This window comes from Carcharhinus amblyrhynchos, chromosome 34, assembly GCF_965287045.1.
Source record: "Carcharhinus amblyrhynchos chromosome 34, sCarAmb.v2.hapA, whole genome shotgun sequence".
Taxonomy (NCBI): domain Eukaryota; kingdom Metazoa; phylum Chordata; class Chondrichthyes; order Carcharhiniformes; family Carcharhinidae; genus Carcharhinus; species Carcharhinus amblyrhynchos.
This window is the reverse complement of record NC_137357.1, coordinates 6,200,978-6,228,038: the sequence shown is the minus strand read 5'-3', so window position 1 is coordinate 6,228,038 and position 27,061 is coordinate 6,200,978. Positions and strand designations below refer to the sequence as shown.

At 47.7% G+C, this 27,061-nt stretch overlaps 2 protein-coding genes and 1 pseudogene across 3 annotated transcripts in view; 1 reads left to right on the top strand and 2 right to left on the bottom strand.

Moving 5' to 3' along the window:
* Window positions 1-24,967, bottom strand: part of brf2 (BRF2 general transcription factor IIIB subunit) — a 35,511-nt gene extending 10,544 nt beyond the window's left edge. The window contains exon 1 of the mRNA XM_080217072.1: window positions 24,852-24,967. The gene's annotated coding sequence lies outside the window, so the exon portion shown is untranslated. The remainder of the gene's footprint in view (window positions 1-24,851) is intronic.
* LOC145361380 (uncharacterized) lies at window positions 99-17,492 on the top strand. 2 transcript variants are annotated; one of them, XM_080217077.1, is made up of 9 exons: window positions 101-284; window positions 413-488; window positions 5,673-5,804; window positions 6,759-6,882; window positions 8,296-8,356; window positions 10,890-10,936; window positions 11,023-11,098; window positions 12,160-12,249; window positions 15,476-17,492. In XM_080217077.1, exons 1-9 carry the CDS (start codon window positions 136-138, stop codon window positions 16,230-16,232), a joined length of 1,512 nt encoding a protein of 503 aa, XP_080073203.1. In that variant the 5' UTR covers window positions 101-135; the 3' UTR covers window positions 16,233-17,492. The 2 variants fall into 2 exon arrangements, with proteins under 2 accessions (XP_080073204.1, XP_080073203.1); XM_080217078.1 differs by lacking the exon at window positions 12,160-12,249 and having other exon boundaries at window positions 99-284.
* Window positions 1,404-1,478, bottom strand: LOC145361466 (small nucleolar RNA U3; annotated as a pseudogene).
* Window positions 24,968-27,061: the final 2,094 nt, after the last annotated feature.

Below are 27,061 nucleotides of genomic sequence, written 5' to 3'. Positions count from 1 at the left end.
AGTTGAGGCCCCCACTGCCCCTCACAAAGATGGAGGTCACCTTTCACCCCACCCATAGTTGACTGTTCCTCTGCCCCTCACAAAGATGGCTGCGACATGGCTCCTACCCGGCCCCACCCGCCAAGCGCCTGCGCAATGATCGGAGCCGGGCGCCGGGGTTTGGGCCTGCTGTCGGCGGTGGGCAGCGGGAGGCGCTTCTGGGGCCGCAGTGAGGGGAGAGGCGGCGGAGTAGGTGAGAGCCTGAGCGAAGCCATGAGCAAGAACAAGGACAAGATTCCGGACAGGTGAGGCCTGGACTCCAGCGGGCTGGGCGGTTTGGGCCTAGGCTCCAGCGGGGAGGGGAGTTTGGGCTCAGGCTGGTTTGGGCCTGGGCAGCAGGCAGTGTCTAATGTGATCTCCATTCCCTCTGCAGGTGGCAGAAGTATTCTGCCTTGGGACTCCGGCTCCCTGGGACCAGGTTCATCGCATTTAAAGTCCCATTGAAAAAGGTACAGGATCTTGGCCTTCACATTTAAAGTACAAATTCTGTGCCTTCTCCCCTGTGTACTCTATGAACGGTATGTTTTGTCTGTGTAGTGCGTAAGAAACAATATTTTTTACAGTGTCCCAATACATGTGGCAATAATAAATCAAATATTAATCTGATCTTTCTCTGCACCCCAGCTATGAGTGTAACACTACATTCTGCACTCTCTTGCTTCATTCTCTACGAATGGTGTGCTTTGTCTGTGTAGCTCACAAGAAGCAATACTTTTTACTACATCCCAATACATGTGACAATAATAAATCAAAGCAGATATTAAGCTGATCTTTCTCCACACCCTAGCTATGACTGTAACACTGCATTCTGCACCCTCTCCTTTCTCTCTCTATGAATGGTATGCTTTGTACAGCTCGCAAGAAACAATACTTTTCGCTGTGTCCCAATACATGTGGCAATAATAAATCAAATCAAATATTCAGTTGATTTTTCTTTACACCCTAGTTATGATGAACACTACATTCTGCACTTCTCCTCCCCTGTGTACTCTATGATACATCTGGTGAAGGGGCAGTTCTCTGAAAACTCATGCTACCAAATTAATCTGTTGGACTTAAACCTGGTGTTGAGAGACTACTTACTGTGTACTCTAGTTACAGTATGCTTTGTATGTATAGCGTGCAAGAAACAATACGTTTCACTGTCTCCCAGTACATGTAACAGCGATAAATCAAAATATATTAAGTTGATCGTTCTCTATACCCTAACTATGACTGTAACATTACATTCTGCACTCTCTCCTTTCCTTTTCTATAAACGGTATGCTTTGTCTGCATAGTGCACAAGAAACAATACTTCTCACTGTATCCCAATACATGTAACAAATCAAATCCAATCAAAAAGATACAAAAGTCTGTGATCACGTACCAACCAACTCAATTTAGAACACATTTCTCAAGTAAAAAACTACAGAAATGATTCCTGAAAGTATCAGCTTCTTCCCTGCTGCCATCTGACTTTTGATTGGACTTAGCTTACATGAAGTTGATCTTTCTGTACACCCTAGCTATGACTGTAACACTACATTCTGAACTCTTCTGTTGCCTTCTGTCTGAAGGGAATGATTTATATGTGTAGAGTGCAAGAAACAATACTTGTAACTATATCTGAATATATGTAACAATAAATCAAATCCAATCAAAAACAAAATACAGAAGTCTGAGATCTTGTACCAACCGACTCAAGAACAGCTTCTTCCCTGCTGACATCAGAGTCTTCCCATTACGTGTGATAATAAATCAAAGAAAAAAATCCCTCTAAGACCTAGTTAGACCACAACTGTTCTGGGCACTACAGTGAATGAAGGATATATTAGTCTTGAAGGATCTGCAGTTTCATCAACTTGATAGCCAGATTCCAAGGAATAAATCATGAGGAGGGGTCCCACAAGTTAGGGTAGTGGTGCCTAGAATTGAGAAGGCCAAAGGATGATTGGATCAAAATTTGTTTTTTTTATTGTCGTGTATATTGGGACAGAGTGAAAAGTATTGTGGTGTAAATTTTCCACCCTCCATGGGAATCAATCGCAGGCGAGGGGTGTGGACCGCAGAAAGATCAGTTGAGTTTGGGTGGGATTTTCCGGTCTCTGTGCGTGTCTGGAAAATCTTGCCCTGTTTCTTGCACTTGTGTTACAGTCATAGCTAGGGTGCCGAGAAAGATCAGCTTAATGTGTGGTAGGTCCATTCAAAGGTCCGACAGCAGCAGCGAAGAAACTGTTCTTGAGTTGGTCAGTATGTGATCTCAGACTTGTGTACTTTTTTCCCAGTGGAAGAGAGAATGTCCGGGGTGCATGGGGTCCTTAATTATGCTGGCTGGTTTCCCAGTGGGAAGTGGAGACAATAGACTGGTTTGTGTGGTCAATTGGGCTATGTTCACAACACTTTGTAGTTTCTTGCGGTCTTGGTCAGAGCAGGAACCATACCAAGCTGTGATATATTCAAAAAGAATGCTTTCTATGCTGCATCTGTTTTCACTATAATAAAGGAAATGGATAGAGTGGATGGAGAGAAACTATTTCTGCTGGTTGGGGAACATCTTGATTCAGGGACAGGGTCTAAACATCAGAGTCAGATTCTTTCGGAGTGAAAGTAGGAAACATTTCAACATGCAAAAGGTTGTAGAAGTTTGGAACTCTCTCCCACAAGCAGCAGTTGACGCTTGATCATTTTAAGCCCAAGATGGCGAGAGGTTTGTTCCCCAAAAGTATAAAGCTAGGTAGGTATACAAAGTTAGGACACAGCAGCTGTGATTTAGTTGAAGGGCTCGAGAGGTGAAATCATTTCTGAAAGTACATAAAAAAGAAGTGGGTACCAGTGAAAGTGAGGAGAGTTTTATTTTCTTCTGAGGGTCACAAGTTTGTGACATTCTCTTCCATGGAGCAGTGGAGGGTGGGTCATTGAATTTATTCAAAGCTGAGTTAGACAGATTTTTGATCGACAAGGGTTGTTGGGAGGAAAGCCAGGGAAGTGGAGTTAAGACCGTAATCAATCAGCCAGTCTTCTCGACTGATGGAGTAGTTGCAAAGGGCTGAATGGCCGACTCCTCTGAAGGACAAAGTTGCAGAAGTAAACACTGATTCTTTTGAGGATTTAAAGTAAAGTAAGATTTGAGACAATTGGCAAAAGAAGCAATGATGACATGAGGAAAACTTTTCTTGCAGCAAGTGGTTAGTATTTGGAATGCACTGCCTGAGAGTGTGGTGCAGATTCAATTAAGGCATTCAAGAGGGAACTGGATTATCCGTAAAGGAAGGAGGCAAGGGAGTGGCACTAGATAGATTGCTGTCGTACAGGGAGCAAGTGCAGACATGGTCAGCTTACTATGCTTTAACAATTCCGAAATCAGTGGATGCGACAGGAATCGGTGCTGAGGCTTACAATCCCTATTAATGACTTGGATAAGTTGGTTGACAAATTTACTGATCCTAATACAAGCAAGCAAGTTGAGTTTGAAGATAGATACTGGTTTGTGTGATCAATTGGGCTATGTTCACAACACGTTGTCGTTTCTTGCAGTCTTGGTCAGAGCAGGAACCAAACCAAGCTGTGATGCATTCGGAAAGAATGCTTTCTATGCTGCAACTGTTTTCATTATATTAAAGGAAATGGATAGAGTGGACAAAGAGAAACTATTTCTGCTGGTTGGGGAACATCTTGATTCAGGGATAGGGTCTAAATATCAGAGTCAGATTCTTTCAGGAATGAAAGTAGGAAACATTTCAACATGCGAAAGGTTGTAGAAGTTTGGAACTCTTGCCCACAAGCAGCAGTTGACACTTGATCATTTTAAACCCAAGATGGCTGGAGATTTGTTCCCCAAAAGTATAAAGATAGGTAGGTATACGAAGTTAGGACTCAGCACAGCTGTGATTTAGTTGAAGGGCTCGAGGGGCTAAAAAGTTTCTGAAAGTGCATAAAAAGGACGTGGGTACCAACGAAGGTGAGGATTTATAGAGGTTAGGTAAGCAGGCAAATGGAGTTTAATGTGGGAAAGTATGAGGTTATCCACTTGGGCCAGAAGAATAAAAAGGAGAATATCATTGTAATGGAGGTTACAGAATGCTGTGGTACACCTGGGTGTTCTCGTATGTGAATCCCAAAATGTTTGCATGCAGATAGAGCAAATAATTAGGAAGGCAAATAGAACATTTGCTTTCATTGTAAAGGGCCTTACTACAGCTGTACAGTGCTTTGGTGAGACCATATCTTGAGTCTTGTTTGGGTCTCCTTATTTAAGAAGGAATACTTGTGTTGGGGACAGTTCAGAGAAGGTTAACAAAATTGATTCATGCGATGAAGGGGTTGTATGATGAGGAAAGGTTGGGCCTTGAATTATGGGAGTTTACCTCGCACCAAATCCAACATGTAATCTTTTCGCATCAGTCACCCAGTTTCGATTTAACCTCTAAACATACTCCTCTTGCACTTCAGGATTTCCATAACCATTCTTTCACTACCTTTGTTGCGAAGAGCACTCTTGACTCCAACTCATTCGCAAGTCCTTAAAATCTTCAAAGCTCACAGCTGCGGCTGTTCAGTTTTGGTCTCCTCGCTGAAGCAGGTACGTACTTGCATTGGAGACAGTTCAGAGAAGGTTATGGGATTGATTCCTGGGATGAAGGACTTTGTTTATGAAGAAAGGTTGAACAGGTTGGGTCTAAACCCACTGGAGTCTGGGAGAAGGAGAGATGATCTTATCGAAATGTATAATATTCTGAGTTAACTTCACAGGTGGCTGTTTCCTCTCATTAGGGATTCCACAACCAAAGGGGGCACAGTCTCAAAGTAAGAAGACAGAGGAGGATTTTCTTCTCCGAGGGTTGTTAATCTTTGGAATCGTCTCCCCCAGAGAGGCTGGTTATTTAATCTGCTCCAAGACTGAGTTAGACCGATTTTTGATCGGCAAGTGGGTCGAGGTTCATAGGGTGAGGTTGAGACCGCAATTGGTTCAGCCATATGTTATTGAATGTTGGGAGTAAGCACAAGAGGCCCAGTGGCCCACTCCTGCTCTGGTCAGACCCATGTGGAGTATTGTGAGCAGCGCTGGGCCCCAAATCTCAGGAAGGATGTGCTGGCCTTGGAAATGGTCCAGAGGTGGTTCACAAGAATAAGCTCAGGAATGAAAAGCTTGTCGTATGAGGAACGGTTGAGGACTCTGGGTTTGTACTCGTCAGAAGGATAAGGGGGGATCTTATTGAAACTTACACATGTTACAAGGCCTGGATAGAATGGACGTGGAGAGGATATTTCCACTAATAGGAAAAACTAGAACCAGAGGGCACAACCTCAGGCTAAAGGGACAATCCTTTAAAACAGAGATGAGGAGGAATTTCTTCAGCCAGAGAGTGGTGAATCTGTGGAACTCTTTGCCCCAGAAGGCTGTGGAGGCCAGGTCATTGAGTTCTTTAAGACAAAGATAGAAAAGTTCTTGATTGATAAGGGGATCAGGGGTTATAAGGAAAAGGCAGGAGAATGGGGATGAGAAAAATATCAGCCATGATTGAATGGTGGAGCAGACTCGATGGGCTGAGTGGCTGAATTCGGTTCTTATGTCTTAGGGTGTTATTGCTCATTTTCTTTGTGACTTTCTCTTTCTCTTTTATTTCCATCTCCGTGATGTATGTTTGCTTCAGACATTCGAAAGACAGCTGCAACCGAATCAATTCTTCTCACCAACTGACCTCCTGAGACGGATCAAGGACCGGAGAGAGGAGTTGGGGAAAATCATCGACCTCACCTTTACGGAACGTTATTATGACTCCAAGGTAACACAGACTGTGGGGACAGAGAGCGGGTGCCAGTCACGGTTTCGATTCACACATAGGATTTCTGTCCCCTGTTGAAATTTTACTGACTGACGTCTTAGTTGGGCTGCACATCAGGGTTATGGTTCAATCTTGGCGTAGGAAATGGCACTCCTTGCTTTTATAACTGTATTGCTTCAAAATTGGGGAGGGAGGAGGATCCCGAATGCTGAGGCAATTTTAACATTATTTCTGGAAAGTTGTGGGTTGGGGTGGCACAGTGGTTAGCTCTGCTGCCTCACAGCACCAGGGACCTGGGTTCAGTTCCGGCCTCGGGTCACTGTCTGTGCAGAATCTGCACGTTCTCCCCATGTCTGCATGGGTTTCCGTCGGGTGCTCCGGTTTCCTCCCACAGTCCAAAGATGTGCAGGTTATGGGGATAGGGCCTGGGTGGGATTGTGGTCGGTGCAGACACAATGGGCCGATTGGCCTCCTTCCGTACTGTAGGGATTCAATGAAGGAATTCTTCCGTGAAGGATAGATTGTTGGCGTTGTCTCCAGCAGAACCGCAGTCTCCATTTTCACCGGCAAGTGTGCAAGACTGCAGGGAGGGGGATGATTATATTGTCGGGTGGGAATGTGGGGTAGAAGGTAATTAGATTAGAGAATCCAGGAGCACAGAGACAGCCAGCACTGTGAGCAGGATTCTTACTGAAGTATAATGGTGGCTGTGTGAAGTTTGAAATCTGAACATTTAGCTGTACAGTCCTCTTGTAAGCGTGTGTGGAGCTCGAATTGGTAATTGGGACAAACATTGGGTAGAGTGGGGGCAAGGGGCTGCAAATGCATTGTACAGCCTGCAGGGATGCCAATGTTGATCCCATGTTAGATCACAACCGCACTGAATCCATCTCCACAGATGCACACCCTGTTGCTGTGCCAGTTAACTTATCAATTTAATTTCTGTGGTTGTAGGAGTTGCCGGAGGGTTTGGTCTACGAGAAGATTTTCACTGCCGGACATCAAGTGCCAAGTGCGAAAGTCATTGTCTCGTTCAAAAAAGCTGTACAAAGCTTCCTGTCGGATAACATGGACAATGGTAAGCTTGCCATGATGCAGGAAAAGGGGCAGACTCGGCTGAAGCATTCAAGTGGGAACTGGACACCCTGAAAAGAAAGTAAGCAAGGGAGTGGCTCTAGGTAGCTTGCCCCGAGAAGGAGCCAGTGCAGACATGACAAGCCTGACTGTGCTGTGACAATTCTGAAGTGAGTGGATGCCACAGGCATCAGTGCTGAGGCTTCAACTATTGACAAGCTGTGTTAATAACTCGGATAAGTTGGTTGCCAAATTTAATGATGATCCTATCACAAGCAAGCAAGTAGAGAATTTGCAAAGGGAATTAGATATTAAGTAAGTGGGCAAAACTTTATGAATGGAGTTTAATGTGGGAAAGTGTGAGGTTATCAGGAGAATAAAAAGGAGAATTATTGTAATGGGAATTACACAATGCTGTGGTACAGAGGTTCCTGGGTGTCCTCGTCTGTGAATCACAAAATATTTACGTGCAGATACAGCAAGTAGTTAGGAAGGCAAATAGAACATTTGCTTTTATGGCAAGGGGCCTTGCTACTGACCCTGTGGCAGTGCAGCACGGCCTCAGTGCTGACCCTGTGGCAGTGCAGCACGGCCTCAGTGCTGACCCTGTGGCAGTGCGGCACGGCCTCAGTGCTGACCCTGTGGCAGTGCGGCACGGCCTCAGTGCTGACCCTGTGGCAGTGCGGCACGGCCTCAGTGCTGACCCTGTGGCAGTGCGGCACGGCCTCAGTGCTGACCCTGTGGCAGTGCGGCACGGCCTCAGTGCTGACCCTGTGGCAGTGCGGCACGGCCTCAGTGCTGACCCTGTGGCAGTGCGGCACGGCCTCAGTGCTGACCCTGTGGCAGTGCGGCACGGCCTCAGTGCTGACCCTGTGGCAGTGCGGCACGGCCTCAGTGCTGACCCTGTGGCAGTGCGGCACGGCCTCAGTGCTGACCCTGTGGCAGTGCGGCACGGCCTCAGTGCTGACCCTGTGGCAGTGCGGCACGGCCTCAGTGCTGACCCTGTGGCAGTGCGGCACGGCCTCAGTGCTGACCCTGTGGCAGTGCGGCACGGCCTCAGTGCTGACCCTGTGGCAGTGCGGCACGGCCTCAGTGCTGACCCTGTGGCAGTGCGGCACGGCCTCAGTGCTGACCCTGTGGCAGTGCGGCACGGCCTCAGTGCTGACCCTGTGGCAGTGCGGCACGGCCTCAGTGCTGACCCTGTGGCAGTGCGGCACGGCCTCAGTGCTGACCCTGTGGCAGTGCGGCACGGCCTCAGGCGATGCATGTTTTCTTGATTTAGCCCCTCAGACATTCTGCGTTGAGTGTTAACATGTCAGAGAGTCTGGCTATTTGCTGGCACTTCCTGGACTTTCAGGTGCTGGGATGGAGCTTTAAGCTTTGTGTTGAACCTTTCTCTTTGTTCATCTACTTGTAGATAACCTTGTTGGAGTTCACTGCACTCATGGAGTTAACCGAACTGGCTATCTAATTTGCAGGTATGTGGTTGGCTAGATTAATAATTAATCATGGAATCCCTATTGTGCAGAAGGAGGCCATTCGGCCCATCGAGTCTGCACTGTTCACAGTCCCACCCAGGCCCCATCCCCACAACCCCACGCATTTACCCTAGCTAGTCCTCCTGACACTAAGGGGCAATTTGGCATTACCAGTCAACCTAACCCGCACGTCTTTGGACTTTGGGAGGAAACCGGAGCATCCGGAGGAAACCCACGCAGACACGGAAGAACGTACAAACAATGAATCACGCTGGGAATCGAACCCGGGTCCCTGGCAGCAGTGCTAACCACTGTGCCACCATGCCGCCGCCCATAATGCCCAAGAGCAGAGAGGAAGTGGTCTTCCCCCATCTTTCTTGATTTTGCAAGACGGAGCTTCAGCCTTCCTGACCCAATAAGCAGAGGGAGTTAAGAGACAGCTGCCCCCCCACTTCCCACGTGCTTCTGAGAGTTCATTGAGCTGGTTACAACTCGACCTTTACCTACCCTCCTCTCCTGCAGGCTTTGATTCCTTGGAGTGAGTCTCGGTGTATGATTAAAGTCTACGCGCCCAAATCCCATTCAGATCTCTAATACGCGCTTTCCTGTGTGTTCATTAATTGGGGATGATTCCCTGTCACACTCCCCCTCTTTCATGCAGGGAAGCTGTAGCTCCTTTGTCCATACCTCCTCTTCCAACTAAGTCAACTAACTCACGGCAGTGGTTAGCTCTGCTGCGTCATATTGCCAGGGTCCTGGGTTCGATTCCTGGCCTCGGGTTACTGTCTGTGTGGTGTTTGCATGTTCTCTAGTGTCTGCATGGGTTTCCTCAAGACTGCTCCGGTTTCCTCCCACACTCCAAACATGTGCGGGTTAGGTTGATTGACCATGCTAAATTGCCCCTGAGTGCATGGGGATTAGGAGGGTAAATATGTGGGGTTCGGGGGATTGGGTGGGATTGTTGCTGGTACAGACTCAATGGACTGAATGGCCTCCTTCCACACTGTAGGAATTCTATGATTCTATTTTCGCTTGCCCAGGCCACTGATCGCTTGGGAGACATTCCCCATCTCTGGGTTAACTCACTGTTCCATCGGAAGGAGACCCTGGGTGTGGTACCTCTGAAGGATTCCACACTTTGCCTGAATGGACTGGTGGACTGAGTTGTGCTTTTGGAGAATTTCGCAGTTAGGTTAGTCTGAGAGCTATCTCTTGGTGTGATGTTACAGTTCATCTGTGTTTGTGTGAGTGGATCCTCACAGGCAACGCTAACCGTGCACTAGTCTTCGAGCTAAGACCAGAATATAGTGTGTTCACACAGGAAACATTTCACTGCAGTGTCTGTTCAAACACGTTCCTGAGTGATTCTGATGCATTCCCTTCCAGTGTCTTGAGGACTGGCTTCCAGTAATTATAGTGTCACAGTATACGCTCTGTCCCCCTGGAACTGTTAACCCGTCAGCTGTACAATTCCACACTTGTTGCAAGCTGGGGCCTCGTGTAGAGACAGCAACACGGGGAGAGGATGAATTTGTAGTGTGAAAGGATGAGGCATGTGAGTTTGAATTCTGTGTTTTTTCTCCAGATATCTGAATGTGGTTAGTTGTGTTAGTGATTAGGTGAAAGCAGATGCCTTGCAAATTGGGCCATGACTGTATACTGAAAGGCGAGTATTTCTGGAGTGCCTTTCGCAAACTCGAAATGCTCCAGATGCTTTACACGCAACAAAGTACAGTACGGAGTCTGCATTGCTGTATTTTGTGGGAAATGTGGTGGTCAGTTTATGCAGAGACAGCTCCCGCAAGCTGCAATGTGAAAATCGTGAGTTGCTCTGTTTTTCTGACGTTGTGTAAGGGATGAATGTTGGCCAGGACGCAGGGAGGAGTCCCCCTCCTGCTCTGCAAAATGGTGCCCTGAGATCTTTCATCGTCGAATCATCATAGAATCCCGATAGTGTAGAAGGAGGCCATTTGGCCCATCAAGTCTTCACTGAAAACAGTCCCACCTCGGCCTTATCCTCATAACTCCACATGTTTATCCCACTAATCCCTCTAACCTAGGCATCCTGGGACACTAAAGGGCAATTTAGCATGGCCAACCAACCTACAGTTGGTTGTTCGGACTGTGGGAGGAAACCGGAGCACCCGGAGGAAACACTTGCAGACACAGGGAGAATGTGCAGACTCCACACAGACAGTGAACTGAGCCAGGAACCAAACCCAGGTCCCTGGAGCTGTGAGGCAGCAGTGCTAACCACTGTGCCACCCCACGAAATCAGGAAGTACATCTTCATGCACAAGGTAGTGAAAATCTAGAACCTTCTTCCTCAGCTGGAGAAGGCAGACGAGGGCCTTGGTTTAATGGCTCATCTGACAGGCCAGCAGTCCCTCAGTACTGCACTCCGTTTAATGCTTCAAGCATGGAGTGGAATTGGAATGCAGGTCGTCCTGTTTCAGACCCAGTGAGCTGCAGCTGCCAGTATTCTTGTGTGCTATCCTCTTACCAACTCCCCTCTCTGTCTGCTTTGTTTCAGGTACCTGATCGACGTGGATGGGATGGAGCCTCGCGATGCAATCAATTGTAAGCTCCAGTTTTTCACACTGATCGTGGCTGATACGTTGATTGCTGCTTTCACAGCCTCCTAACCTTTGCTTCTTTCTCTCCAGTGTTCAATAAATCCAGAGGACATCGGATAGAAAGGTCAAATTACATACAGGACCTACTGCATGGGCCACGCAGGAGGTAAGGCTCACAGACTCAGCATCAAACTGAATAGAGGGCTTGATAACCAGCGCTTGATGTTAGAACATAGAAATTACAGCGCAGTACAGGCCCTTCGGCCCTCAATGTTGCGCCGACCAGTGGAACCAATCTAATGACCCTCTAACCTAAATTATTCCAATATTATCCATATGCCTATCCAGTGAATAGTAGAGCAGTAATAGAGGCGGGTACAATTTTATCTTTTAAAAAGCATTTAGACGGTTACATGGGTACAGTCAGTATAGAATAGGATATGGACCAAATGTGGGCAATTGGGCCCAGCTTAGTGGTTAACAAAAAGTGGCATAATGGCCAAGTTGGACTGAAACGCCTGTTTCCATGTATAAACCTCAATGACCCTGACTGATCTGAGGTGATAATCCTCGACTCCATTCTCCCCCCTTAGTCCCTCGATCCCCTTACTAATTAAAAATTTGTCTATCTCAGCCTTGAACTTACTGACCCAGACTCTACAAGCCTCTGCGGGAAAGAGTTCCACACACTCGCTCTCCTCTGAGAGAAGAAATTTCTCCTCATCTCTGTCTCCAATGGCGACCCCCTCACTCTGAGATTCTGCCCCTCTGCTCCTCAACTCTCCCACAAGAGGAAACAATTTCTCAGTATGTCGGGCCGCTGTAAGGGCAGTAACAAAGTTGCAGTCTGCTTCTCACCCAGATTCGCTCACTCACTTTATGTGGGGAGGCGATGACCTACTGACATTATCATGGAATCATAGGATCCTCCAGTGCAGAAGGAGGCCATTTGGCCCATCAGGTCTGCACCAACCACAATCCCACCCATGTCCCATGAATGAATAAAAGAAAAATTCTTGCCGTACTCAGTTCTTGCCCGTCACGTTTCTGTTGGGAGTGTATGCTCGAACAGTCCCTTGAATGCGAGTCTGTACTCTGGAGGGCTTTGTGGATTTTAAACCTCCTGCCTTTCAAATAAGTTCCTTCATTCCTCATTGCTTTGTATTTGACAGTGAGAAGATATGTCAGCTCAACTTGCTTCTGTATCTCACTCTCTCTCCTCTGCAGTAATAATGGAATTGATGTACCCGCTCTGTGCCCAGTTAAGGAGCAGAAGGAACCGCTCAGCCAGCAAGCCATGTTCAAGCAGCGAGACAGGTGCATGGTCATTCCATTTGTTTACACCTGATGACTCCCAAGTTGACATGTTACTGGCTCTGGTGTGAAATTTTCAAATTGTCCAACCAAACAGAGGACACATTCCTGATTGTGTGTTACATAGACACTTGGAGCAGGAGTAGGCCACTCGGCCCCTTGAGCCTGCTCCGCCATTTATTTTGATCATGGCTGATCATCAAATTCGATATCCTGATTTCCCCCCCACGCCCCGCCCCCCCCCCCCCAATATCCCTTGATCCCTTTAGCCCGAAGGTATATCTTAATTTCTTCATGAAATCACACGTTTTAGCGTCAAATACTTTCTGTCGGAGTGAATTGCACACATTCACCACCCTCTGGGTGGAGACATTTCTCCTTACCTCAGTTCTCAAAGGTTTACCCCTTATCCTCAAACTGTGACTCTTAGTTCTGGACTCCCCCACCATCAGGAACATTCTTTCTGAATCTACCCTGTTAGAATTTTATAAGTTTCTATGAGATCTCCCAATTTCCCTCTTCTTCCTGATAATGGTCAGAATCTTGCTACCTCTCAGATTGCCACACAATGCTGAAGAATGGACAGATGTTTGAAGGAAGAGGGTGCCTGGTTGGTAAATAGTAGCATGGATTGGCTGGGCCAAATGGCCTGTATCTGTGTTTTGAGGTGTAGTATTGTGTTGAGTGCACTCCAGCATGTTGAATGAAGCGTGCAGGGAGCATTCAGCCATGTTCATGAGCATTTCTGTCTGGACTGGAGCAGCCGCCTTGACTTGGGTGTCCCACTCCAGAATGGTGCTGCGTGCCAAGTTTGTGGCTCTCCCTTTGGCTGCAGCTTGCAGCCTGTTGTGTGATTCCTTCACGGGGACGATGGTCCCTCAGCTGCTGCAGGGTGTCACGTGCCTCTTGTTATGCAGTGTTTCTGATTGCAGTTAGCTGCAAAGGCAGAGGCCAGACCTGCAGTAAATGGAGTGTCTAACATCCCACAGGGATGCTGCAGTCTCCTGTGTATACATCTGTTTGTTGTCCCTTTCAGTGGCATATGCAGAAATAACACCTGCTTGATATTGTGTTCCACTGTCGAGGGGAGAGGAGTGTCATTTCTATTATTTAAACAGCAGCCGTTCTCTCCCAGATGCAGCAAGCCTGCGTTTAGCACAAAAATGTTTTCCAGAAAATGCATGTTACAAACCAATCACTTTTCCATGTAATAACGAACCTGAACATTATACAATCAAAACTGTCTCGTTGCTTTGAACCTAAATGGCCCAAAAATCCTCTTGCCAACTATCAATAACTCACTTTCCTCCTGTTCGTGACCACCTGTCTCAAGCTTGCCATCTTTGGTGACTAGTGGAGTGCCCCAGGGGTCAGTGCTGGGGCCTCAGCTATTTACCATTTATATAGATGATCTGGAGGAGGGAACCGAGTGTATGGTGTCGAAATTTGCTGATGACACCAAGATTAGGGGAACGGCAAATTGCGCGGAGGGTGTGGAGAGTCTACAGAAGGATCTAGATAGGCTGGGTGAATGGGCCAGGAACTGGCAAATGGAATTTAATGTTGGCAAGTGCGAGGTGGTCCACTTTGGTAGGAATAATGGTAGGAAGGATTATTACTTACGTGGCGAAAAACTGCATCAGGCGACGGTGCAGAGGGACCTCGGGGTCCTTGTGCATGAGTCGCAAAAACCCAGTTTGCAGGTGCAGCAGGTAGTCAGGAAGGCTAATGGAATGGTGGCCTTCATAGCGAGGGGGATTGAATATAAAAGTAGGGAGGTCTTGCTGCGGCTGTATAGGGCATTGGTGAGGCCGCAGCTGGAGTACTGTGTGCAGTTTTGGGCGCCGTACTTACGCAAGGATATTTTGGCCTTGGAGGGAGTGCAGAGGAGGTTTACTAGGCTGTTGCCGGAGTTGAGGGGGTTGAGCTATGAGGAGAGGCTGAATAAACTAGGCTTGTACTCGTTAGAGTTTAGAAGAATGAGGGGAGATCTCATTGAGACATATAAGATGATGACTGGGATGGATAGGATAGAGGTGGAGAGACTCTTCCCGCTCAGAAAGGACTGTAGGACTAGGGGGCACAGCCTCAAGATAAAGGGGGGGCGGTTTAGAACAGAGTTGAGGAAGAACTTCTTCACTCAAAGGGTGGTGAATCTCTGGAATTCTCTGCCCGTTGAAGTGGTGGAGGCTACCTCGCTAAGTATTTTTAAGAAGCGGGTTGATGGGTTTTTGATAAGAGAGGGGATTAAGGGTTATGGGGAGAGGGCGGGAAAGTGGAACTGAGCAGCGACAGATCAGCCATGATCTTATTGAATGGCGGGGCAGGCTCGAAGGGCTGGATGGCCTACTCCTGCTCCTATTTCTTATGTTCCTATGTTCTTATGTTCTGAGATACTGAGATGCAGAGACACTGAGGCAAAAGTTCGAGAGCGGGTGGGTCAGTGATAGGGGAGGAGTCAGGTCAGGGAGTGAGGGGTTTGGGGGAGGGAGTCAGGGAGGGAGAGGAGTGAGTGAGAGCTTGTTTTTAACAGAATGACTCAGTAACCAAGTTAACATAAACATAGCAGCAGCATTATTATGCTCATCTTCCCCTACCTCCCTCACTACTGTAAGAGGAACAGCACTGAGGGGGGACTATACTGTCACACGGACGGTACTGAAGAATATTGCATTGTCAGAGGAGTTAGAGCAAACTCTCAAAGAAGCCCGCTGGTACAGATGAGAATCGTGAGGGAGCGCCGCCCTGTCAGAGGGTCAGCGCTGAGGGAGCGCCGCCCTGTCAGAGGGTCAGCGCTGAGGGAGCGCCGCCCTGTCAGAGGGTCAGCGCTGAGGGAGCGCCGCCCTGTCAGAGGGTCAGCGCTGAGGGAGCGCCGCCCTGTCAGGGTCAGCGCTGAGGGAGCGCCGCCCTGTCAGAGGGTCAGCGCTGAGGGAGCGCCGCCCTGTCAGACGGTCAGTTAAAACAATTGAACTGGTCATTTGTCAGTGAGATTTGTGGGGTCTTTATTAGTGCAGAATATTTATCTACACAGCAGTAACTGCCTTTGGCTGTTTACAGGCAGTTGACAGTTTTAAAACAGAGTAGTGTTGGTTTGCCTACGTTGGTAATGTTGACTTGCATGTTATTTCTGGGCATACATGGTGCCATATTCTGCAGAGTGTATGAAACACAGGAATGAATTCGCATAGTGCTGCAACCTGTGAATAATGCGGTCACGTTTGTCTTGCAGACCAATCCCTGGGAAATATCCCAATCGCAATGGCTACCGAGAGTTCAGCCAGTCGACCTATCCAGCAGGTCAGTCTGCTCATCCCTATGTGCAGCATCCCAAAGGACACAGGATTGGAACTGACCATACGGTGTGGTATAACAGCAATGTTAAGACATATCCCAACAATGAATCCAGAAGTCAGAACTTGTCCTGGAGGGATAGTCAGCCAGAGGAGGACTTGCAGTGGGGCGGTCAGTCTGAAACATCGGGATGGATCAGTCAATCTAAGGGCTCACAATGGAGTGGACAGCCCAAGGCCTCATGGTGGAGTGGTCAGTCTGAGGCCTCACAGTGGAGCAGTCAGTCTCAGGACTCGCAGTGGGTCAGTCAGTCAAAGGGTTTACAATGGAGTGGTCAGTCTGACACCTCGCGGTGGAGCGGTCAGTCAAAGGGCTTACAATGGAGCGGTCAGCCCAAGGCCTCGCGGCGGAGCGGTCAGCCCAAGGCCTCGCGGCGGAGCGGTCAGCCCAAGGCCTCGCGGCGGAGCGGTCAGCCCAAGGCCTCGCGGCGGAGCGGTCAGCCCAAGGCCTCGCGGCGGAGCGGTCAGCCCAAGGCCTCGCGGCAGAGCGGTCAGCCCAAGGCCCCGCAGCAGAGCGGTCAGCCCAAGGCCACGCAGCAGAGCGGTCAGTCCCAGTCTTCCTGGCAGAGTTATCAGCCATCATGTGCTGGAAAGGGTAAAAGGAACCAGAAGCTAAACTCTGGAGGTTGGGACTGATTGAATACATACATACGGGGAGACAATTAAGAGTGTGAAGAGGAAAGGTTGTCAGGACTTAGTCTGCTGACATGTGAACATATTTCGCAATGCTTTTTTATAAATACTGATTTGTTCTAAAATACTGTTCGCCATAAAACTGAGTAGCTCAACGGGAGCGAGCGTGTGTTTAATGTTTCACTGGGCTTGTCTCGTTTGTCAGTGCCAAGCGCTGTTAACCGGTGTATTTGAGGAACTTAGCTCATTTCCTGACACCAGTACCAACCCTTCGTTGACAGCCCTAACTGCAGTGTTAACCTATAACCCCGGGTTTGGAAGCCTGTTGGCTAGTATTGCGCTGCAGAGATCCCACTTTTTGACCATCCAGGTTCCTGAGCTGCCTTGTGTGTTGAGTCTTCCCTGGTGCCATCAGACCCCACGTTCTCTCCCATTCTTGTATAGTGACCATTCCCTTGTATCTGTGATCAGCTTACAGTGGAGTTGGGCTGGGGAGAGGAGTAAGGAGACCATTCCCTGCACCTCACCCACCTACTCACCCACCCACTCCAGACTCCAGCTCTCCCTGACTTTGTCACTGATGGTGATGGATGTTTGCCACTTCCCGGGCTCTGAACTGGTGCTCCTGCTCTGAGAAACCGATTGTTTTATATTCAGCTGTCTGGGTTGATGTCTGATCTGACTGCAGCTCTTTTTACCCAGGCCTGTCAGAAAACTCCATAACGCGAAGAAACAACGTTGTTGTATTTGAAACTGGATTTCTTTTTAAATTGTTCCTTTCAATTTATCCAACTCCTGTTCCGTTCACCCGTCTTTGAACAGCACTCTGCCAAATTCACTGGTTGAGGGTGGAATGTGATGAAGCAAAATGGGTCAGAGCCTCTAACTCCTGATCAGTGGGCCCCCGGCCTGTGGGTCTGATGCCATTGCGGAGGTCCGGCTTAGCTCTGCATTGTTCATGCAGTAGTCGTGCAATCTGCGAACCCTTTACTGTCTTATCTCATGGGGAACGGACACCAGGTGAGATCAGCCAGCCCTTATTCCCTAACCTGTTGCTTCTCAACAATACCAGCAACCAAAAATGGCCTTTATGTTTCACCAGCTTCTCCCTGACCTCTCAGCGTTCAAGTGAGACAAAGCTTGAGGTTTTTTTTTTTCAAAAATCAAATGGTCTTAAAATTATTTTCATTTCCAGGACTGTTTTATCTTTCTACTCTGCACTGTGCAAAATCTTGAATTCACGAATAAATGAGTTTCCGAGTCCACTGCCTGCAGTTTCCTCACCCCAGGGATCGTGAACATGCAGGGTTGTTGTCTGCCTAGGGTGCACGCTTGCTTAAACTCCTGATGTCTGCTTTGAGTCCTGAAGTACCCCCCAGGACTATTTTTTTAAAACTCAGTTGGTTGGTGCTCACTGTTCCCCCTCTCTGCTCTCGGCCATTGCCTCTCTCTCTCTGTCCCCTTCCCGCTTGCTGACGCCAGTCCTTTGGCGTTGTGGATGATGGTGACAGTTGCCGAGGGTGCTCCCCACCCCACCTTTGGTTTTTTTTCCAATGTTGGGAGGAGTATGGTTCTGGCCACACAAACCAATGTGGAGGTTGGCACAGTAGTTAGCACTGCTGCCTCACAGCGCCAGGTGTCTGAGTTCAATTCCTGGCTCGGGCCACTGTGTGGAGTTTGCACATTCTCCCCGTGTCCACCTGTTTCCTCCATGTACTCCGGTTTCCTCCCACAGTCCAAAGATGTGTGGATTAGATGGATTGGCCATGCAAAATTACCCCTTATTGTTCTGGGATGTGTAGGTTAAAGGGATTAGCGGGTAAATGTGTAGGGATATGGGGGTAGGGCCCAGGTGGGATTGTGGTCGGTACAGACTCGGTGGGCCAAATGGCCTCCAGCACTGTAGGGATTCTGTGGTTCTAGGTTAGAAGGTTTAGCGAGGTAAATGCATGGTGAGATTGCTGTCGGCACAGACTTGATGGGCCAAATGGCCATCTTCATCATTGTAGGGATTCTACAATTCTCGATGAATCTACAATGAAGCAAGATATTGGTTTTCCTGAGCTGTTACACATTGCCAAGTCGAGCGTTTCAATTCTCAGCCCCTTGCATAGACTTTGACCAGAGTTGTATAATGGAGGGATTGGCAGATCTCCATCTTCCATAGGCGGTGGACTGGCTGTGGGCGAGTTGGGAACATTTCAATCAGTGGCCACCGAAACTGTGACATATATAATGCAGAAGGAGGCCATTCGGCCTGATGAGCCTGCACACACCACAATCCCACCTCGGTCTTATCCCCGCAACCCCTCATATTTACCCTGCTAATTCCCCTGACACTGTTAACTGAGCATGGCCAATCCACCTAACCTACACATCATTAGACAGTGGGAGGATACCAGAGCACCTGGAGGAAACCCATGCAGATATGGGGAGAACGTACAGACAGTGACCCAAGGCTGGAATTGAACTTGTGTCCCTGGTGTGGTGAGGCAGCAGTGTTGTGACAGTGTGTCAAGTAAAATTCTCAACTTCCACCCCTCCGAGCAAAGTCTTGTATCATCTCTGTCCACTCCTATTTCCCCAGTTGGGTTTACATTCCCTGTTCAATTCTGTCTTTCACGCTCTTTCTCTGAGTCACACATTCCTCACTTGTATGGTGAAACAGTCTTTAAGGTGTCTGACTGTAAAAGGTGGAGCAGGACACTGGGAAAGCACAGGTAGAAAACTCTCAATGGAAAACCACTGAGGGTTCATTAGCTGAAAGCGGAGAATGAATGGTGACATGTTTTTAAGTTTATTAGTGTCACAAGTAGGCTTACATTAACACTGCAATAAAGTTACTGTGAAAATCCCCTAGTTGCCACTCTCTGGCGCCTATTCGGGTACACTGAGGAGGGAGAATTTAGCACCTAACCCGCTTGACTGTGGGAGGAAACCGGAGCACCCAGAGGAAACCCACGCTGACATGGGGAGAACATGCAGACTCTGTCTGGACAGTGACCCACCCCCCCCAAGCCAGGAATCGAACCCAGGTCCCTGATATTGTGAGGCAGCAGTGCTAATCACTGTATGCCCTGTATTGTCAGAATCCGGATAGCTGATCGTACCCAATGGAACATCTGAACGTACCTGGACTTCTGACAAGATACCCAACACTGCAGGAGAAGCCATTTGGCCCATTGAGTCTGCACTGACCACAAGCCCTAACGCCCTAACTCCATAACCCCATGCATTTTGCCTTGCTACTCCCCTTGACACTAAGGGGCAATTTAGCATAGCCAGTCCAAGTCATCAGCAAGTCTTTTGGATTGTGGGAGGAAACTGGAGCACCTGAAGGAAAACCATGCACAAGTGGGGAGAATGTGTAAACTCCACACAGGTAGTGATACCACCCCCCCCCCCAAGCCAGGAGTCAAACCCAGGTCCCTGACACTGAGGCAGCAATGCTAACCACTGTGTCCCCGAAATTGTCAGAATCCGGATAGCTGATTATACCTGGACTTCTGACAAGATACCCATAGTATCCCTACAGTGCAGAACAAGGCCATGCGGCAGCTCAATTCTGCACCGACCACAATCCCACCCAAGCCCTAGCCCCATAACCCCATGTATTTAATCTGCTAGTCCCCCTGAAGCTAAGGGGCATTTTAGCATAGCCAATCCACCTACCCTGCACATCTTTCAGATTGTGGGAGGAAACCCATGCAGAAATGGGGGGAATGTGCAAACTCCACACACAATGACCCAAGCTGGGAATTGAACCCAGGTCCCTGTAACTCCTGTGCCAGCGTGCTGCCCAAGTCTAATGTTCCTCCATGTTTTAATTTGTTTGAAGATGCGGAAGCAATGAGGAACTCGCGATTGGACAGAAAGGCTGTTCCTCGAATCAGCAATTTGCTTTCTGATCGGTCCATGAGAAGAAATGTCAATCCTGGCACAAAACCGAACCAACAATGTCAGTAATGTTTTTAACACTAACTCCAATCAAATATCAGGCCCAAGTATCAGATTGAAAGCTGAATTTTCAATGAGCTCTATAAATAGAGGCCCAAGTACAAAAGCCCAGTGTGTTTTTCTAAATATATATTAAACAGTTTAATCCCAATGTGACTATGGTTCCTAAATCTGGACATCACACAAATTAAAACAAGGAGAAACATTAGACTTGGGTCGCACAATGGTTACAGCACCAGGGACTGGGTTCAATTTTGGGCTCGGGTCACTGTGTGGAGTTTGCACATTCTCCCCGTGTCTGTCTGGGTTTCTTCTGGGTGCTCCTGCTTCCTCCCACAGGCTGAAAGTTGTGCTAATTAGATGAATTGGCTATGCTAAAGATTGGGGGGGATGTGGTGGAGTTAAAGAGCTTGGAAACAGAATGACTTCTCTCCCGGTTCCTGGGTACACCCACAGTGCTGTTACGGAGTTTCAGGATTTAGACCCAGTGACAGCAAAGGAACGGTGATACATTTCCCAGTCAGGATAGTGTGGGGCCTGGAGGGGAACTTTGAGTGCTGGTGTTCACCATGCATCTGCTGCTCTTGTCTTACAAAGTGGTAAAGATAAAGGATCTGGAAGGTGTTGTTGAGGGAGCTTTGGCAAGCTGTTGCAGCGCATCTTGCTGATGGTACACTGCTGCCGCTGTGCGTCAGTGGTGAAGGTGAAGGGGGTGCCGATGTATTTGGATATGGACTGGTTCAGAATCCCGAATGGTGTTGAACGTTGTGCAGTCATCAGCGAACATCCTCACTTCTGACTTTATGTTGGAAGGAAGGTGAGTGATAGAACAGCTGAAGACTCAACACATAAACACTACCGACAAGCACAGACCAGAAGCTGGGAATACTGCAGCAAATAACTCACCTCCTAACTCCCCCAAAACCTTCCATCACCTACAAGGTATAAGTCAGGAGTCTGATGGACTCTCCATTTGCAGCTCCAACAACACTCAAGAAGCTCGACACCATCCAGGACAAAGCAGCCCTGCTTGATTGGCATCCCATCCACAAACATTCACTCCCTCCACCACAGATGCTCAGTGTGTACCATCTACAAGTCACACTGCAGCAATTCACCAAAGATCCAAACCCGGGGCCATTTCCATCTAGGACAGGGGCAGCAGTTACATGGGAACACTACCACCTGCAAGTTCCCCTCCAAGCCAGTCACCATTCCTGAGTTGGAAACGTATCGGCTGTTCCTTCACAGTCACTGGGTCAAAATCATGGAATTCTCTCCCTCCCTCCCTCCCTTGTGGGTCAACCCACAGCACATGGACTGCAGTGATTCAAGAAGTCACTCATCACCATCTTCTCAAGGGCGACGAGCAATGGAATTATCTGGAATTAAGAATCTACTGATGACCATGAAACCATTGTCGATTTATTAATGTTTCCTTAATAAATCAGATAACTCTTAACTTTGTTGTCAATGTTCAAGGGGATGGTGTTGCAATAGTGCATCTTCCTCAACAACTCATATCTTGAGATGCATTAAATCCTCATCTGACAATTCTTCTCAGTTCCAGCCCCTCTTCAAAACCCCATCTGGTTCACTAATGTCCTTTAGGGAAGGAAATCTGCCATCCTTACCCGGTCTGCCCTACATGTGACTCCAGAGCCACGGCAATGTGGTTGACTCTCAACTGCCCTCTGAAATGGCCCAGTGAGCCATTTAGTTCAAGGGTGACTAGGGATGGGCAATAAGTGCTGGCCAGCCAGTGACACCCATGTTCCACAATTGAATTTAAAAATAAATGTGGGAGGGATCTTATGCTTTCGGAGCTCATTGGAAAAGAACTTTCTCAGCTGTTTGGTGATGAAGGATCCATTGTCTCAAATGCTTTGGTAAGGCCACATTTGGAGCACTGTGTACAGTTCTGGTCACCCTGCTAAAGGAAAGGAGTCAAACAGGAAAGGGCGCAAAAAAGATGTATAAGGATGGTACCAGGACTGGAAGGTTTGAGTTATGAAGAGAGGCTAGACAGACGGGACTTTTTTCCCTGGAGCGTATGATGAGGAGGGGTGACCTTGTAGAGGTTTATATAATAATGAGAGGGAGCATAGATGAGGTGAATAGCTCAGGTCTTTTCCCCAGGGTAGGGGAATCCAAAACTGGAGGGCATAGATTTAAGGTGAGAAAGATTTGAAAGGGACCTGAGAGGCAACTTTTTCACACAGAGGGTGGTGCATACATGGAATGAGCTGTCAGAGGCAGGTGACAATGACAACTGCAGTGCAGAAGGAGGCCTTTCGAACCATCGAGTCTGCACTGACTACAATCCTACCCAGGCCCTATTCTCATAATCCCATTTATTACTTACCTAGTTAATCCCCCCTATCACTAAGGGGCAATTTAGCATGGCCAATCCACCTAAACTGCACATTTTTGGACTGTGGGAGGAAACCGGACACCCGAAGGAAATCCACTCAGACACGGGGAGAACGTGCAAACTCCACACAGACAGCAATTCAAGCCAGGAATCAAATCCAGGTCCCTGGCGCTGTGAGGCAGCAGTGCTAACCACTGTACCGCCCATATGGCCACATGTTGGCTTTGGAGCTGAGTTCTCTGTTCAGACGGTGCTCGGCAAAGATTTCAAATGTTTCCTTAATAAATCAGATAACTCTTAACTTTGTTGTTAATGTGCAAGGGGATGGTGTTGCAACAGTGCATCTTCGTCAACAACTCATATCTTGAGACGCATTAAATCCTCATCTGACAATTCTTCTCAGTTCCAGCCCCTCTTCAAAGCTCATACCCTCTATTTTTTCACACAGAGGGTGGTGAGTGTCTGGAACGAGCTGCCCAAGGCAGTAGAGGCGGGTACAATTTTGTCTTTTAAAAAGCGTTTAGACAGTTACATGGGTACGATGGGAAAACAGGGATATGGGCCAAATGTGGGCAATTGGGATGAGCTTAGTGGTTGAAAAAAAAGAAGTGGCATGGACAAGTTGGGCCAAAGGGCCTGATTCTGTGCTGTAAACCTCAATGACTAACTGACTTTGCGAAGGTGGCGAACTCCTGCTCAACACTGGGGACCAGGTCATCAAATCCTCTAAGGCTGTTGACACATTTGTGCCCCGCTTTTGGCCACCCACCATTCATATACAACATTATAACAAACCCCCGGATCAGTGATCTCATGGATACCTGTGATGTTATAGACATGCTAAAATTACCCACTCGTTGACTTATTCTATTTTCTTTATGAGCTGGGGCAGTGTACAACATGAAAAATAAATCTGAATGTCACCACTGTCCCCTGATCCATGGTCTGTGGTAATAGAGTCCTGTTAGTTGCCAGGAAAAGTTCCATCACATTTTCTGGTAAAAAATCAGGGTTGTTGGGATGATCTGGGGCAGTAGAAATGAGATGCTCAAGCTGGTATTCAGACAATCCCCACAGTGCAGAAGGAGGCTACTCGGTCCATCAAGTCTACACTGTCTCTCTGACAGAGCATCTTACCTATCCCCATATGTATTTACTCCCATAATCCACACATCCTGGAACACTAAGGGGCAATTTAATATGACCATCCATTTGGCCCATCGAGTCTACACCGACCACAATCCCACCCAGGCTCTATTCCCGTAACCCCACAAATTTACCCTGCTAATCCCGACACTAGTGTCAATTTAGCATGGCTAATCAATCTAACCTGCACATCTTTGGACTGTGGGAGGAAACTATAGCACCCGGAGGAAACCCATGCAGACACTGGGAGAACATGCAGACTCCATATAGACCTGAGGCCGGAATTAAACCCAGGTCCCCAGAGCTGTCAGGCAACAGTGTTAACCACTGTGCCACCTTGCCACCCTTCTTCCCTGCTGCCGTCAGACTTTGAATGGTGCTATCATATATTAAACTTTCTCTTCACCCTATGGGTAACTGTGACACTATATTCTGCACCCACTACTTTCCTTCTCCCCCATGTACTCTATGAACAGTACATTTTGTAGCACGTAAGAAATAATACTGTATCCCAATACGTGTGAAAAAAATAAATCATTTCAAAATATTGACTTTGCCAGCACCTGATACAAAGTAGTCATTAAAAGCCCATACCTGGTCCTCCAAAGATGTGACAAGACTAGATCATGTGAGTGCCACAATTCACCTACAAAGCAATCAGGTACTTACATTGCACATTTCTATCCAGCCAACAGAAGAAGTCTTACCTCAATCAAATGCCTTTGCCAACCAAGTCAAACTGTTGCCCCCAAAACAACACGACGTTAAACAATCCACCTAATTGCAAACATTGTGACTTTCAATAGGTTCATTCTCCCATGGCAAATCTGTTAAACAACATTGAACAAAGCAACGCTAAATCAAGATTTACTGTAACCAAGAAGCCCACGCTCATGCACTGGGAACATGGTACCAGATAGCTAAGATTGTAACACTACATTGTGCACCCTCTCCTTTCCTTCTCTATGGATGGTATGCTTTGCACAGCGTGCAAGAAACAATAATGTATCCCAATACATGTGGCAATAATAAATCAAATCAATGCCACCATGGCTGAGAGTTTCTGGATTAATAGTCCAGCGATAATACCACTCGGCCATCACCTCCCCAGCTGAAGAATATGATGCATTGAGCAGTGAATTCACCTCTTTTTTAATGCTGTCTCCAGCATGTCCCCCAAGTCTCTCACCAATTTTACAGACACACCTTAGAAAGCATCCTTTTTGGATGTATCACAACTTGGAATGGCTCCTGTTCTGACCAAGACCTGCAAGAAACCACAAAATTTTGTGAATGTAGCCCAACCCATCACACAAACCAACCTCCCATCCACTGACTCTGTCTACACTTCCTGCTACCTCGGAAAAGCAGCCAGCATAATCAAGGACCCCATGCACCCTGGACATTCTCTCTTCCACCTTCTTCCATTGGAAAAAGAAACAAAAGTCTGAGGTCACGTCTCAACCGACTCAAGAGCAGCTTCTTTCCTGCTGCTGTCAGACTTTTGAATCGACCTCCTTCGCATTAAGTTGATCTTTCTCCACACTCTAGCTCTGACTGTAACACGACATTCTGCACTCTCTTCTTTTCTTCTCTATGAACAGTATACTTTGTATAGCACACAAGAAACAATACTTCTCACTGTATCCCAGTACATGTGACAATAATACATCAAATCAAATCAATGGCACCATGGCTGTGGGTGGAAATTAAATTCTATTGATTAATCGAAATCTGGGATTTAAAGCGAATCTCAGTCATAGTGTCTATGAAACTATCACCGATTGTTTTTATAAAACAATCATTGTTATAAAAACCCAGCTAGCTCACTGATGTCCTTCAGGGAACAAAATATGAACATATGAAAATGGAGAAGCAGACCATTCGGCCCTTTAAGCCTGCTCTGCCATTTAAAATTGCGGCTGATGCTTATCCGATCTGGTCTACAGGTGAGTCCAGACCCACACCAATGTGGTTGACTCTTGACTGCCCTCTGAAATGGCTCAGTTCAGAGGAAACTAGGAATGGGCAAGAAATGGTGGCCTTGCCAGTGGCATCCACGGCCCATGGGCTATGGGAAAGAGGAGGAGAATGAGACTCAATGGATAGAATGGCCAGAATGGGTCATTCCACGAACAGGCAGGTAGAAGGAGGGCAGGGAGTGAGTTACTTTGGCAACTGGGTGAAGACTTACTGAGTTTTGAGGATTGGGAATGAAGGTGTAAGAGCTTGAAACTGGCTGGATAACCGCACAGTGGTTAGCACTGCTTCCTCACAGCGGCAAGGACCCAGGTTTGATTCCCTGCTTGGGTCACTGTCTGTGCAGAGTTTGCATGTGGAAAAGTGTGAGGTTATGCATTTGGGAGGAGGAATGAAGGCATAGACTATTTTCTACATGGAGGAATGCTTAGGAAACACAAAGGGACTTAGGAGTCATTGTTCGAGATTCTCTTAAGGTTAACGCGCAGGTTCAGACAGCAAGTTAGGAAGGCAAATGCAATGTTGGCATTCATGTCGAGAGGGCTAGAATACAAGAACAGGAATGTACTTCTGAGGCTGTATAAATCTCAGGCTCTGGCCAGACCCCATTTGTAGTATTGTGAGCAGTTTTGGGCCCCATACGTGAGGAAGAATGTGCTGGCCTTGGAAATGATCCCTGAAATGAAGAGCATATTGTATGAGGAATGGTTGAGGACTCTGCACCTGTATTCATTGGAGTTTAGAAGGATGAGGGTGGGGCTTGTTGAAAGTGAAACGATACTGCGAGGCCTGGATAGAGTAGACATTGGAGAGGATGTTTGCACTATTAGGAAAATCTAGAACCAGAAGGCACAATCTCAGGCTAAAGGGACAATCCTTTAAAACAGAGATGAGGAGGAATTTCTTCAGCCAGAGAGTGGTGAATCTGTGGAACTCTTTGCCTCAGAAGGCTGTGGAGACCAGGTCATTGAGTGTCTTTAAGACAGAGATCGAATGGGCCAGGAAATGGCAAGTGGAATTTAATGTTGGCAAGTGCGAGGTGGTCCACTTTGGTAGGAATAATGGTAGGAAGGATTATCACTTACGTGGCGAAAAACTGCAGCAGGCGACGGTGCAGAGGGACCTCGGGGTCCTTGTGCATGAGTCGCAAAAACCCAGCTTGCAGGTGCAGCAGGTGATCAGGAAGGCGAATGGGATGCTGGCCTTCATAGCGAGGGGGATTGAATATAAAAGTAGGGAGGTCTTGCTGCGGCTGTATAGGGCATTGGTGAGGCCGCAGCTGGAGTACTGTGTGCCGTTTTGGGTGCCGTACTTACGCAAGGATATTTTGGCCTTGGAGGGAGTGCAGAGGAGGTTTACTAGGCTGATGCCAGAG

Coding starts and splice junctions, on each gene's coding strand:
- LOC145361380 (XM_080217077.1), top strand. CDS start 136: ATGATCGGAGCCGGGCGCCGGGGTTTGGGCCTGCTGTCGGCGGTGGGC. Junction 489..5,672: donor TTAAAGTCCCATTGAAAAAG/GTACAGGATCTT, acceptor TGTTTGCTTCAG/ACATTCGAAAGACAGCTGCA. Junction 12,250..15,475: donor ATGTTCAAGCAGCGAGACAG/GTGCATGGTCAT, acceptor TTTGTCTTGCAG/ACCAATCCCTGGGAAATATC.